At 40.9% G+C, this 14,641-nt stretch overlaps 1 protein-coding gene across 1 annotated transcript; it reads left to right on the top strand.

Moving 5' to 3' along the window:
- Positions 1–598: 598 nt before the first annotated feature.
- SAMD7 (sterile alpha motif domain containing 7) lies at positions 599–13,980 on the top strand. Its single transcript, XM_035335077.1, has 9 exons — positions 599–853; positions 6,988–7,091; positions 7,666–7,792; positions 7,933–8,069; positions 9,226–9,304; positions 10,579–11,258; positions 11,518–11,639; positions 12,402–12,512; positions 13,470–13,980. Exons 2-9 carry the CDS (start codon positions 6,989–6,991, stop codon positions 13,740–13,742), a joined length of 1,632 nt encoding a protein of 543 aa, XP_035190968.1. The 5' UTR covers positions 599–853; position 6,988; the 3' UTR covers positions 13,743–13,980.
- Positions 13,981–14,641: the final 661 nt, after the last annotated feature.

Here is a 14,641-nt window from a genome sequence, read left to right as displayed (position 1 = left end):
GTGTTAGCATTTGAGAGGACTTGGGGCAATTTTTTGATGTTTCAGCGAGCATTTGATGAACTTTAGGTGTGTGAACAAGGGATTAACAAACATGAACTCTGATGTCCCATCAGGTGACATGGATATTAGCAGAAACCAACCACACCCTGCCATTTTAAAATTTGCCACTTAGCAGGCGTTCATTCTGAGAGTTAACTCACCAACAGTGAGAATTAAAGAGTAAATTGCCAGCTTGAGCAGTATAGCCATCTGATCCCTGTGTTAGCCTCACAATATGCTTAACGGGATTTCCATCTTCTAGTTCTCCCCAATCCAATCGGATACACAGCCCTGGAATAAGGCAGCTCTGGGGGGAACGCTTGCCAACTGCCACAAGTACACCGTTTCTGAATATCAGTGCAAAGAGGTGCACCAGAGCTGGGCACTTCTTAGCCTTCTCTCCTATTTCTTCTTGGAACAGGAAGATTTTAAGTGAATGCATCAAGCATCTTAACAGCTAACAACAGCTTAGCAGGTTAAATGTGAAATAGGTTTATCAGATCACCGCGGTGCTCTTCTTGTAATTATGTTTTTACAGCCTGGTTAGAGGATGCTATTGGAGAAGGGCTTGTGATGTCAGAGTGGGTAGGGCTTAGAAGCAGGGATGAGGGCTAATCAAGATAAATTCAATTTGTATTTAAAGTAAAGTCAGCGTTAGTTAAGGCAGTTTTTGACATGTTAATCTTGATGTGTTTTAAAAGCTGCCAATCACATTACTGAGGCAGCTCGGAAGGAAGACGTCTAGTGAAGGCACACACTCTCGGAGGTTCATGGTGTCATCATTCTTCTCAAAACTAAGGCCTTCACAATAGACGTAAGTATACATGATAAAACTAAATCGTGCTATTTTTTTTAACGTAAATAGCAATGCTACATCTGCTAAGCAAGAAGAGTATGATTTTTCATATTTTATAGGAAAGATTTGTGATAGAAACTGCAGAGACTGAAGGAGCCTTCTCCAGGGTGTTTTTCTTTAAAAGCAGCACTGGATTGAAAAGAGTACAGTTAAGAGTAGGCAGGGGTGATTCAGAAAAAGTATGTGATTAACTATGTACCAGTTTCTCAGCAATCTTTTACGTGTATTCTTGTGGGTTAATAATCCTGCATATTCAGGTGGAAACTCTGTGTTTGTTTTACAACTTCTTCCAATTTGTTTGGAAACTTTTAAAGATCTGTTACACAAATGAAAGGTTTTACTGTGGGAAGGCTTTTCATTGCAAAGTCAGTATTTTGCAAGAAAATTGGATACAGATTGAGTCGCTTAATATACAGATTGAGTCGCTAAATCAATGCTTCACTGTCTTCTGTCACAAAATATTCTTAATAGATAACTGGCTGTTAATGTGTAGAGCTGAATCTTTGTGCTTATTTATCTTTTTTTCAATACTATAATTAAAAATCAATATTTTGCAGATATTTCCTAGAGCAGTGGATTTTCTAAACCAATGTGCAATCAGAATTAATCAAGGCTATCGATTTTGGCTGTTTTATTCTGATATACATACACTAGATTTGCCTAATTAAAGTTTTGCTCCTATGCATAGTCACTGTAACAAACCCCAGGGATAACAGCTTTGTAGAACACCAGCATATGCAGTGTGATATATTTTGTAAAAATAACATCATTATGCCGTAAGAGTTCCTTACATCTTGTTATTATCGGAATATGTGGGTGGAATTAACTATAGACCGAGAAAGGCTTGGGCACTATTATATTGCCTTCTAAGCTAAAATTTCAAGCTGCTCAGTTACAAAATACATGAATTTCCCCTCTCCCCCAAGCTCCAAAGATAAGGAAAGAGTGAAAGAGACAATCCTGACTCAAGTAATTTTATTGTGGCCTGATCCTCCAAACTGTGGAACAGAAAACAGTCATTCTGTTGAAGATGCTGACTTTTGAGTCTGTATGCGGGATCTAGCCTGTAATTTCACGTCACTCTTGTAAAGGGTAAAAGGTTGTATTAAAACTTATAATTTTCTATATGAATGTGAAAAATAACCATGGCTTTAGTATCTGATATTTGATTTGCATATATTTAACTATACCTGCAAATATTTTTAAAAATCAGTTTGTGCTGTCTTTTGATTTATAATGAAGTAGCCTGAAAAGATTAATAATACAAAAAAAAAAAAAAAAAAAAAAGGCACCATTTTGTTTTATCTGTATTGATCTAAGACACACCAAATGCAGTTTGCTACATTTTTATCAAAGAAATTTGGGAAGTCTGAAGGATACTGGTGTGATTCTAACTCAAGAGGAAAGGTACTGAGGATTTAGTACAGGTTTTCAAGATTCAAACTCTTAGTTAGACAGTGGAAATCAAAGAGTTGTTAAATATAAATAGTTTTAAAGAGCCTTCCTGAAACCTCTTCATCTTTCCACTGCCTGGTTTCTTTTGGGACTGGCAGTGTTGTCATTTGCACTGGTGTTTCAGGTTAAAGCAAGGCAAGAATCCCACTACAATTCAACTGCATTTCATTTGAAAATACCTGCCTTGTTCTCTAATTATCAGAAATTTTTCCATCCCAGGTCTTGCATTTCCATTATTTAGAAATAAAAAATGAAAAAAAAAAACAAAACAAAACAAAATAATGCTTCCTTAATGCTTTAAAAGTAAAAACGATCTTAAAAAAGTGAAAAATATAGTTTGTTTTTAACTGATCTCACTCATGCCATGTTTTGCAATCTTTCAGCTTTGAAAAAAATAAAAGACAACATGATAGTGTTTCACTGAAAAGCCAAATGTCGTTGCCAATTATTAAATAAATCCATAAGGAAAACAAATTGCATCATGCTTTTCTCTCTGTAGTTAATCCATGTTAACGCAGAGCCCCATCCCTCATAACCAGATTGCCACGTACCAGTTTGTCAGCAGACAAGGGTTGGTGTGCCATGTTACACATAGATGCACGCATGCACACACTTGCTCCGCTACCACCACTATTTGCATTAGTTCTTGTTTAGTTATTTCCCTATGTTTTTAGCCAGCATAGTTATAACATTTTGTGTGCATGCTTAAGCTTCTGCTCAGCAGGAGCCTTTGCGTGCTGCCACGAATGCAAATGCAAGTCCTTAGCACCGTGCTTCTGCAGGACCCACCCCGTGGTTCCAGCCTGAAGCTCAGAGAGGTGCTAAGCAGAACTCCCCCCTCTGCTGCTCACTGTCCTGTATCCGTACCACTCCTGTGCCACGTCAAACAGCGGAAGGGCTGCTCCTTTTCCCTCCACCATCTGCCTGTCTCACCTGCTCAGGGCTCTTGCCTGAGCCTTTGCAGGGCTCTTGCAAAGCCTCTCCACCATCCGTTTCAGTGGGTAAAGCTGATGGTGTCTTGGTAGCAGACAGGAACACCACCTTACCTTTTCCCCCACACATTTCAGTGGCAACAAGACGAACTCCTATTGCCAGCCTTAGTACCCAAGGGACTGAATTTACTAGCACTAGGCCTTGATTTCTTCCCCAGACCAACATGCTTAAAAGAACTTCGACTTGCGGCTTGCAGTCTTAACAATTAGCTAGCTACAAAATGGTGAAACATCCATGTCTTCATTTCGGTGTAAAGGCATGCAATGCGAACTCTACTAGATGACACATACAGTATAAATATAGTTATTTTCCTTTCTTTAGGGAATGTATTGTTCTCAATCCAGTTTTAGGATTACACTCTAATCTCAGTCTCTGAGAGTCTGTGCCCACGTATCTAGGATTAGAATTTAGCGCTACAACTTCTCCGCTGGTACCTTACCCCAATTAAGATGACATATTTCACGATCCTGTAGAACGTGACGTTGGTATAATCACTTTCTCGTTTTCCAAAAGTAACTTATTTTACTGGTTGTGGGTTCTTGAATAAGTACAACTTCAGCACTACCATAGTTTAAAGGTAAAAACCCTTGATATGGCCATTAATAACACTAGAGTGTTATTAAATATCTACTTTTTTTTTTTTTTTTCCAACCAGAATCTGATTTCTCACGTAATCAGGACAGCTTTTTCTAAGAAGGGAGACTGTGGGAATGAAAATGATACTATGCATGAGTTGCTTCATGTATTTCACTCATAAGCTTGCATACATTATATGTCTAAGTGATTTCTCTGACGTGAATTTACATGAAATTTTTAAACAATACCCAGCTTCTTTCAAAGAGTCCATAGGTCCATTCACTGCAAAGGTATACCAAAAATTGCTTTTTAAAAGTGCTAATTATATGCATTTGATGCATATAAAAGCAGTATTAGTCAATGAAATGGTAATGCACTTAACTAAAAAAATAAGTCTTAGAATAAATCTGTACTATACATAAGATGGTATTATAATATGGACACAGAACTGCTACAGACATTTTGAAACCACACAGAGGATGATTCGATTTCCAAATGCTTCTGGTTCATGAAGTTCGTGTCTTGCCACTTCTTGTCTAATAAAGTGAGACAGAATTAGTACTGGGTGAGTGGTTCTGCCTGCTGCCAAGAAGGGTTTGCTAAGGGTAAGACTCTAAAGGTAGAGATTAACTTGTCTTCATCCCTGTAATGTGCTGTACAGCCAGGATTTGTGCAATAGGATCAGAGAAGAGCCATATATGAATGCAACACTGGACAGCTGGTGTGTATGAATTTATATGAACTCGGCGGCTGGATTTTGAGCTGCTCTTAAATCCCAGCTAATATATGTATCAGAAGTATACTTTCCCTGTTCTCCTCTTAGAGATTTCTTTTTTTCTGATGTTGGTTTCTAATATGCTAGTTATTATGAAAATAGTATGAGCCTTAAGTACCCTAATTTTGACCTGCCAGTCAGAGCCCCAGCTAAGTAACTCAAGAAGGTGTTTTTCCAAACAGTGTAACATAAATTAGCAAAGCTCAGTATCTCCTCCAGACACAAGGTTATATACTAGTCTGAATATTGGGTTGTTGAGCTAAGTATCTATCCTACCACATCAACTCAATACTTCCCTGAACAGGAAAGTCAGGGAATTTAGCAAGTCATTTAATACAGATAACATATATACAAAACGTGTAATTTATGTAAAATTTGCACCATACGGGTATCCTGACACTCAGCTTAGGAAAGCAGATTAGTTTCACTGGAAATAGCATCCTGAAAACTTTTACCAGAAATACCAGAGTTATTTTTAATTTATCTGAGAAGAAATCCAAGATAAATTAGATAGGATTGACTGGCACAGCAGAAAACAAAACAAAACAGAATGACTTAATGGAGCAACTCCAGTGAAAACCTCATTAAGGAATCAAACCCTCCTTTTGGCTCATGATGATTCAAAAACTGGGTCAGTGGAAGCAGTAAGCTACAGATTTGGTGGAAGATAGAGATAAACTTTTAAGTTACGTTATTCCGTGACTTCTCAATATACTATCTATTCCATATCAAACCAACAGACCACCTAGTCTGCCTTTGCAAGGATAAGTTGCTGATGTCATGAACGTTGCCTGAAGTGATGCTCTCTGAATCTTGGCATATCTTTAGTCATCCGATAGATAATAATCTATCAAAACATACGGATCAACTCCACTATAGATGCTGCTGTATACGGAATAGAACCCTTGTTTCAGTGGAAATGCCAGCATTCAAGAGACAACCTCACTTTTTTAAAAGAAAGATTTTGAAAAAGGTTTTAGATAGTCTCTGCTTCAGCTCTGAAAGGAGGCAGACGCTGTCACCAGTGTAACATGCTTCACATCCACACGAAATCCAGACCCTACAGAAAATAATATTGTGATACTGGTGCTAATGGTTTCTAACCACAGTTACTGTCACTTGGTTGTTGGTCAAAACAGGCAGGGTATATTTGATCCTACATGAAGGCGGTGGTTTTGGGTCAGAATAGATGGGTCCTTTCCCAGCAGGTTTTCCATGATTCCACACTTTAAAAGTTGCATCACATCATTTTAGTCCCAGGTGTGATTTTAGGAAGGGGCTTTTACTACAACAGTAAAAGTGTAGGAGTTACAGGTAGGCCTGATAAACAAAAGCTTCTTGCAATTCTATGTTTTTTTCCCCCTCACACAGGGACAGCTTCCCCAAAATAAAATGTGTTCCCCACTGTGAACAGAGCAGGGAATTGAAGCAAAATTTAATTGATTTCCTAAAATGATAAAGTGGTACAGCATTTCAGTCATCTGACAGGAGAAACTTTGTCAATGATAACATTAACTTTGAATTTTTTTCTTTCCTGATTTACTAAAATAAAAAGATAAAAACCTCCCAGTTTTTTCCATGGCCCTTTGCTGGTTGCTTTGTCCCTTCATGTTCTCTAGTGAGGTGTACCAGGCTGTATAGAAGTTAGGATGAAGTTTACAACTGCAGCTTTGTTTTCTAGAGCATTTAGTACATCCATGAACAGAGATCACCCAGATGGCTCGCTGGAGCAATATGGTATGGCAAATATCATCTTTGCAGTTGCCACCTATTTTTTGAGCTGCTGCACAGTTTAGTTCTGCACTAAAACGCTTTAGTACTGAGCTTTAGAATGCTTTAGCAGCTCAGAAGCACTTTGGCAGCTCAAATGCTCTGCATGAGGCACCCAGCATCCTAAACCGCTTTAAGTCTAAAGTATCCTTAAAAAAAAAAAAAAAAAGGAGGGGGAGGTGGGGGGCAAATGGAAACATGTCTAGCCATACCCGTTCATATAGCAGTGTCAAGAACGATGGAGATAGTGCTGTTCCTCTTGGACTTGACAGGGTTGTCTGACTGCAGAAAGACCACAATTTTTGCCAACACAGAATCGAGCATTTACAACATTCAGAAACTTAAAGGACACCACCAGACCAGGCAGCTCAAAGCCCCATCCAGCCTGGCCTTAAACACTTCCAGGGATGGGACAACTTGCATAAAACCTACTGTTCCGTATATCGCTGAATGTTTTACTCCTTCCTTTGGGCCTGCTGATTCAGTTCTTCCCACTGGAAAAACCATTGCTGTCTCCTTACAGCATGACTCCTCGGGATCACATGAGAAAGATGTCTATCCTGGGGGAGCAAGGAGCTCTCGAGGAAAAGCACTTGTACCGATTAGCAAGTGGCATGGCAGCAGGAGGTAAGCATGAAGAAACCTAATGGCACATTTGTTTATAGGATTGCTAATCTCGAGAAACAGCCAGCAACAGGTTTAATGCCTTTAAAAAGGTATTTCAAATTTCTCTTAGGAATAATTGGAAAAGCATTCCACTATTAAGGTAATTAAAATTTAACATGGGGAAATTCCTGGCATTCAGAAGCTAAGAGATGCTAAGCATCTGGAAGAGGAGTCAAGGCCACAGAGGAGCTCAGTAACAGGAGCCGTAGCTGGACACTGTGAGGTTCTGGCTCTAACTGCAGGCTCTTCTTTCTAGAGCTGCTCTCTCACAAGGCAGGTCCCTGCCAGTAAGATTTTTTTTCAAAGAAAAGTTGTATTAGAAGTGAAAACTCTCTCAAATAGAGAACTTCACATTCATGGCTATGCTCTTCCAGTTTAATAGTGATATATGAATTCTTGCTGATTGTACATTGTCCTTTTACACACTTGACTGTGCACATCCTGTTTATTCTTACTGCATTTTGATTGTATAAAACCACATTATTTAAGCAAAGCTGTTAAGGTGGCAGCAGAAACTGTGTATGCTTTGTGTCAGAGCTGCGGCAGCGACAGGAGATGCTCATGAGGAATCAGCTGATGGCAGTAAACCCCCCACTAATGGGCACCGGCCAGCAGAGAATGCAGGCAATTTCCTCCCAGTTCGAGCCTCGACTGGTAGACAGGTATTTCACATCACTTCTCTACTGTAATACTACAATTTAAGAATAAACGTTCATGTGTTGTCCTTGAGTATATAAGAACCTTATATTATTATTAACCGAACAATGTCCTTTCCATGTCTGAATGTATTTTTTTCTTACAGAGATTTGTTACCTTCAACCGAAATGATGGCATCAGCTGACCCAAGACAAATTCATATAGCATCCCACCTCGGGCCCACAGTCCCACAGCACACAAACATGCCAAACATATTGGCCAACCGTGTTTATCCAGGCCCAGGTAATGAAGCGTTGTCTGTATCCTCAAAAGTGATAACATACAACTGAGAAAACAAATGGCACCTATTAATTTTTTCCCCATTGGTTTATCAGGAGTATCTACAAACCTTATTTATTTTATTTGGTAAAATAGTCTCACTAAAAGGAGACAGTCTCCTACCAGGGATTCTAAACTGTGCCAGTTTAGGTCTTACACACCAATTTTAACTTCTCTTGAATACACTGATTTCCAAACCATTTGCATCCTTGTATTCTCTTTTCTTTTTTTATTTCCCAGGTATCCCACGCCTAAACAGAAGGCTGCAGCTAAACAAATGAGTCCAATCAACAACATTTTTTGCTACATTTAACTCATGCTCATTTATCAGTATTAGCTGTTTTAGAAGACTACTTTATTGATCATATTCTTTAATCACAATATCAGATGCCATTTTATCTCTCAACAGATTATACTTTTTAAAAGGACTTGTTGGTTGTCCTGATTGGAGACCCAAAACTACAGGGCACAGCTCTAAGTGAAGGCTAGGTACCACAGCATGGCAGCAGAACTGTGGTATGCACATCATGCTGCAAATATATTTACATGAGTTTATTTATAATCAGTTTATAAATCACTTTATACAGAGAGGTCCTATCTTATGGTTCCTTCTTTGACCAGAGGACACAGACTCTAGATTCTACACAGATCTGTAACCAGGATTTCTGGCTTCAGATTTTTTCCCCCTTCTAACCCAGATCTCAAATAAGATATTACCTGAAGAGGAAATGCCATTTAAAATAATACGATATCTAGGCTGAACATAACTTTTAAGGAGCAGGTTTGCTTTGCTTAACTGGTGGCTATTATTTTCTGAGCAGCTGCAACTACTTCAGAGACCTAAGTCACCAAAAAACACAACCCTGCTATCTCCTTTATGGATAACAGCAGGTGCACCTAACAACACATCTGATCCTGGACTCCGTGTTTCTTATACATATTCCCACTAAAGTAACGAACACAAGTAGTATTTAACTTGAAGTCATATCAGCTTCCTGGAGAAGCACACAGTTCAAGCCTTAAAAAGCTTTTTGAAGTGCCTTTGCATTGCTCTGGGGTTTGTGCATTTGCTTGAGGAAACTATTTATTTATTTATTTATTTATTTATTTTCCCTTTAAGGATATAGCTTTCTCCAGCCAGAATCCATGGAGGCTGTGGCCAGAAGGCAGGAACTGGTTCAAAAGCAAAATATTGCCAGGTAATTGAGAGTGAGCTTTGCTCTGAGGTGCAGGCAGGATTAGGGCAGCAAAGGCAGATGGAAGTGATGAAGTAACAGACTTCACTGATTTTTTATTTAGAGTGATTGAGATAGTTTTTTAAACCAGGGAAGCAGAGGACCCTCGTATCTCTGAGGGTCCGAAACGATTGGACTTTCTGCTTGCCCCTATTTTGCGTTTAGCCTTAAAATGATATAGGGAAAAGAAACAAACCCCTGAGCTTGGTTAAAGAAACAAACATGCTACAAATTGCAGACCCAGCCCTTGAGCTCTGGATCCAAACACCCTGAAGATACAAAAAGTCAAAAACAAATTCAAACTTCACAGCTGTGTGCTATCACATGCAGTACTCTAAACCTCTACAGCTGGGCCCTGGGGATGATTAACCATGTCTCCACCCCACTAAGGGTGGACGGTTTTCCCAGTTTAACCAAACAATCTGAATGTCAGGGTTACTATAAGAGAGCCTGCTTGTTTGTACCAGTTTCAGCGTAGTCGGTAGCTGGTGAAGTAGTTGCTAATGCCCTCCCTCACAGCCACGCCATTTCCATAGAGAAACTCCGACCCCAGCTATAGCTGCACTGGGATTCAGCACAGCACCGAGCTGCAGCATTGCTTGCATAGTGAGGTTAAGAGCAAAGAACTGATAAATTTTGATTAGGCATCTCAAGAGGACTATGACAGAAGTGCTTTAAGCTCTTCAGTAAGCCGGTCTTGATTGCTGAACTCATCCGAGCACAAGACTTGCATCAACAATGTGCCTCACATAACTGCTGCCACACAGTAAAAACCCCAAGAAAAACAAGGAAAATATCTAGGCACAAATAGTGCCAGCCTATATCCCCTTGGCCATATCAGCACCACCCCTGCCTGTTCAGGTTCTTCCCTCAGCCCACCAAACCCAAGAAACCCCCAACAGCCTAATTGTCTCCAAGACAATCTCTTACCCAACTCTGAAGCCAGTCCTAGCAACTTCCCCCTGCTTTCTGCCCCCAGCTCTCCCACCTCCTCTAGCTTTGATACCCAGGTGTTATCAAACAACCTGCTGCACCCCTGCAGCTGTGCCAGGCCCAAATGGGCCCAAATCCTTGTTCTTGAAGGGACTCTGCCCCTTACCAAGGTCCCGTGGTCCCCCGTACTCTAGGCCACCAGAGGAGCAGGCCACCCTGTCAAATCTCACAATAAAAAAAATAAATAAAAGAGGCGATAAAAGATCAGAGCTGCCCTGACTGCTTGTGCTCTGTGTGTCTCTTAGGATGGAAATGGAGATGAGTGCTCTTTTTCAGCAAAAAGAAATGGAGAAAGCTCATCGGAAAGGGCTGCTGGGCCTGGAAGCACCTTTCCTTTACCACGGGATGCCAGCCAGCCCCATTGCTTTCCGCGGCAGACACAGACTACCTGAAGGCCACCTTCCCAGTGACTTATACGTTCATCGTACCACCCTCGATGAAATTCATGGCAACACTATGCTCATGGCAGCCAGCCCATACCCCCCAGTCGGCGCTTTGCAGAGGGAGAGGGGCCGCCGGCCAGGAAGAAGAGCTGGAAATCCCAAAACCGCAGACTGTGGTGCCAACGGCACGAAGAACCAAGCTGAAGACAAAACTGCAGACCTTGCTGCCACCGCAGTGGATGATGAGAAAGAGGACAAGAAAGAAGCTGAGGTGGAGGCACCAAACAAACATGAACAAAGCAAAAATCAGACTGAGCCATCTGCAGCTGCCAAAAACTGCAAAGAGTTTGAACAAGACCTGAGGAAAAACTGTGCTGCTCACGAAATTTCTGCTGAAAGCAACAGCTGCAGCAACACAAATGAGAAGGAATCTAATAGCTCTTGTGCTGCGTTTGATGACAAGTACATGTACCCTTCTGCCATCCCGTTCTCAGCACTACCGTATGGATTTCCAGTACCCAGCAACCCATTGCTAACCCCAGGTTTGTCAAGTCTCCAGACTGCAGTTAAAATGGCATATTGATATTTATTATTGTTAATGACTTGCTCTCTTGTTTCTTCCCCTTCGTTTTAAGCAATTTTTGGTACAACAGAGTCATGCCAACTAAACGTAGAATTTATATGCAGTGCTGTTAAAATCTGGGGCTCTGGATAAGTGTACAAATTCTTACATTAACAGTCTTTTCCAACTGATTTGCCAGCAGAGTCTTACAAACCTAACACTTGTGTTTCTCGTTACAGGAGCACATGGCCTGATCCTGAATGGAGAAGACATTTCTACCATCGAAGACATTCGCAAGTGGACTGTCGATGATGTATGCAACTTCATCGGTAGCCTCCCAGGCTGTTCAGATTATGCCCAGGTGATTACAAACATACATCACATTCACAGTCACATTTTAAGGTCTTTAGGATCATCTAGACTTAAAGGTTGTGGAACAAATATGTTAGAGGTTAGCTAGTTGTCCCAAAGTTATAAATGTAGTAGTAGCCCATGCTCTGAGAGGTCACATACACTTCTGCTCGAGTGCTGCAATCTGCAGTCATTGCTCATGACATGGCTAAGAGGGTAACAGCAAAATAATAATATATAAAAAAATATATCTTTTTTTTTTTTTTTTTCTTTCTACATGCCCTGTACAATTTTTAAAGCACTTCTATATTATTGGATATTGGTTTAGCCCGCCTACCCCCCTGAGCTCTTATGAGCGTCATTGCATTTAAAAAAGTGAAATATCATGAGAAATGCAAGCAAAGAGGTTGAAATCGCATATACTCCTGGGAAAGATCTAATTAGATGAACACTACTCTTTCATTGACAGCAGGCTGCTCAAGTTTCCTAAGACAAAACAACCCAAATGAAACAAACAAACAAAAACCTCACTAAGTAACATGGAAAGATGACAGAGTTCCCCAGAAGAACAAGTAGATTTGCTACAGGCAAATGTGCAGATATCTGTACATCTGAACAAACGGCCTCACACTGCAGTTAAGAGATAAATTTCAAGATAAAACACTAAAATTATTTCCTCCTTTTGTTGTCTATGCCTCAGGATTAAGCATAAAAAATAACCAGTGAAGTTTGCTTTATCACCCCATGATGTTATTTTCTTGTTTCATGTAAGATATTCAAAGACCACGCTATTGATGGAGAAACCCTCCCACTGCTAACAGAGGAACATCTCCTGGATACAATGGGATTAAAACTCGGACCAGCATTAAAAATACGCTCTCAGGTATGATCTTCAAATGTACCAAAACCAGCAAGCCACGAAGGTGTGAAAGAGTCAGAAGTTATCAGGATGTTTTTTTTTTCCAAACTAAACCACATTTTTTTCTCACTAAGGTAATTACCATTAATATTGGGGTAAAAAAATAAAAATAAAAAACATGCCCCCAGCATAGCTTGCTTTCACTTCTCTGCATGTACTGACAGCATGCAGGCAGACCCTGGAGGTGGAGGGGCTGTGAGGACCAACAGTTTGAGAGATGCTCAAAGTAGAGTGAGGATGCAACTGAACTGAGGCTAGGCTGAGGCTGGCAATGGAAAAGATATTTGATGGATTTATTCCACTGCGCTCTTTTCCTTTCCCAGCTGGTAAGAAGTGTTCTGATACATACTTGCTTTTGCTCCAGCCTGGCCTTTAAAGATGCCAAGGGAATGTTTCTACAGCCTTTCTGGGAATATAATCTTACATGTTTCATAGGCAGGCTGTCCCTTTATGTTTAAAATTTTCTGTTCTTCATTTCATCCAGTAATATAAACTCTCTGTATGTTTCTGTTGTCTGCCTGTTTTCTTTAATCTCAATCTCTCTGTCACTTTTCTCTTTTTAAAACCACCTTCCCAGCTCCTGGCTGGCAGTTTGCCTCCCCTCTGTCTCATGGGTGCCACAGTACCTAGAGAGAAAGAGCTGTCAGAGCCAGCACGCTGAGCCATTTCCCAGACAGGCTATGCTAAGCATTGCCAAGCTCCTTCTACAAGAAAAATTGAAAAAGGCCAAACCTAGAAAAATACAAGAGAGAAAATGGAAGAGATTTTTTCACTTTTGCTAACCACTGATAAGATGGCTGGGATCTACACACCTTCCAGGCTTTGTCCCTGGCATTGCTACGTGACAGCCAGCCTCAACATTTAATGATGTTAACTCTACCTGGAGAAGCAGCTGCTGCAACTGTGTTTCTGTCTTTAAAGGTGTCTCGACGTCTGGGCAATGTGCTCTACATGATGCATCTTCCTTTGTCCGTGCCTCTCCCGTCTGCTCCAGGCAAACCGTCAGACCAGCCCTCCGACATCGCCTCCCCTCTTCACTGCAACAGCAGTGGCGACGCACTGGATAGTCCCTGCTCGCAGGGTCCAGAAGCTTCAAAAACAGTGGAACAGATTGTTTCAGAAAGCAGGGAAAACCCGTGTGACACAGCTGGATCTCAGGCTGACTTCCAGATGATCACTTTTCAGAAAAGTTGAGCCAGGTCCAGGGCATGAAATGTTACTGCTGATACAGGAACCTCTAGTTACGAAGTGTTTGAGTGGATAGCTGCAGCCTGAAACCCTTGCACGATTGGGACTGAACGAAATAATCTGCAAATGATGCATGAGGCAGTGTGGTATCTCAAAAGCATTTTTAAAATGCAACTACATATTAGTGCAATTACTTTCAAGTGCAATTCATTGAAAAGGGTACCAGTACAGCTAACAGATACATTTAAATGTACGGTTATGGAGGCTGCTGAGGAGCTAAAAGGAAAAGCTAAAGCTGCGTAGCTGGCTTCTGCTTCTGTTGAAGCAAAATTTACACAGAAAATGTGTACAGCAGAATTTACATAGAATTAATTGGGAGACTGTGGAATTACCTGCTATAGGCAGAGAAACATATCCTAGACTCAGCAATTTGAGTTAATTCCATTCCCATTCTAGATCGAAGCCTTTCAAAGTGCCTGGGAAGGATGTAAGGGTATAGGCAGGGTACGCAGATTAAATTCTGGACATCAAAATAATGTCTGTTGCAGCCGTTTTAATTATTCTGAGGCATTCTTATTGCTAGGGCTGCAACCTGCTTTGTGTGACTGCACGGTTGAGCTGAGTTTAGAGTGAAGCATAGGCAGACGTTGTCGTGAAGACCCGTTGCAGAGACAGCAACATCCCTGGAGGCGGCAGGCTGAAAGGCTCCCAGTTCATTCCAGCCTCGCTCCCTGCAGCAGCACCCTTCATCTCTGCTCACCTGGGCAGGCCAAGGAAAGCCCTTCACTCAGCAGATTACTCGGTGTTCTTCATATTGGAACAGGTCACCAACTGTAGCCTGAAAGCTTTCTTTTCTCTGCAAAACTGTTGTTTTCCCCTCTCTTCTGCTACCTATGGCTAATTAC

The sequence above is a fragment of the Oxyura jamaicensis genome, chromosome 9 (assembly GCF_011077185.1).
Source record: "Oxyura jamaicensis isolate SHBP4307 breed ruddy duck chromosome 9, BPBGC_Ojam_1.0, whole genome shotgun sequence".
Classification (NCBI taxonomy): domain Eukaryota; kingdom Metazoa; phylum Chordata; class Aves; order Anseriformes; family Anatidae; genus Oxyura; species Oxyura jamaicensis.
This window is presented reverse-complemented; position numbering and strand designations above follow the sequence as displayed.

What these genes read in the sequence shown, in the direction of transcription:
- SAMD7 (XM_035335077.1), top strand. Translation starts at nt 6,989, where the DNA reads ATGACTCCTCGGGATCACATGAGAAAGATGTCTATCCTGGGGGAGCAA. An exon ending in AAGTGGCATGGCAGCAGGAG is followed by an intron (nt 7,092 to 7,665) that starts GTAAGCATGAAG and finishes GCTTTGTGTCAG; the next exon opens with AGCTGCGGCAGCGACAGGAG. An exon ending in CAACCCATTGCTAACCCCAG is followed by an intron (nt 11,259 to 11,517) that starts GTTTGTCAAGTC and finishes TTCTCGTTACAG; the next exon opens with GAGCACATGGCCTGATCCTG.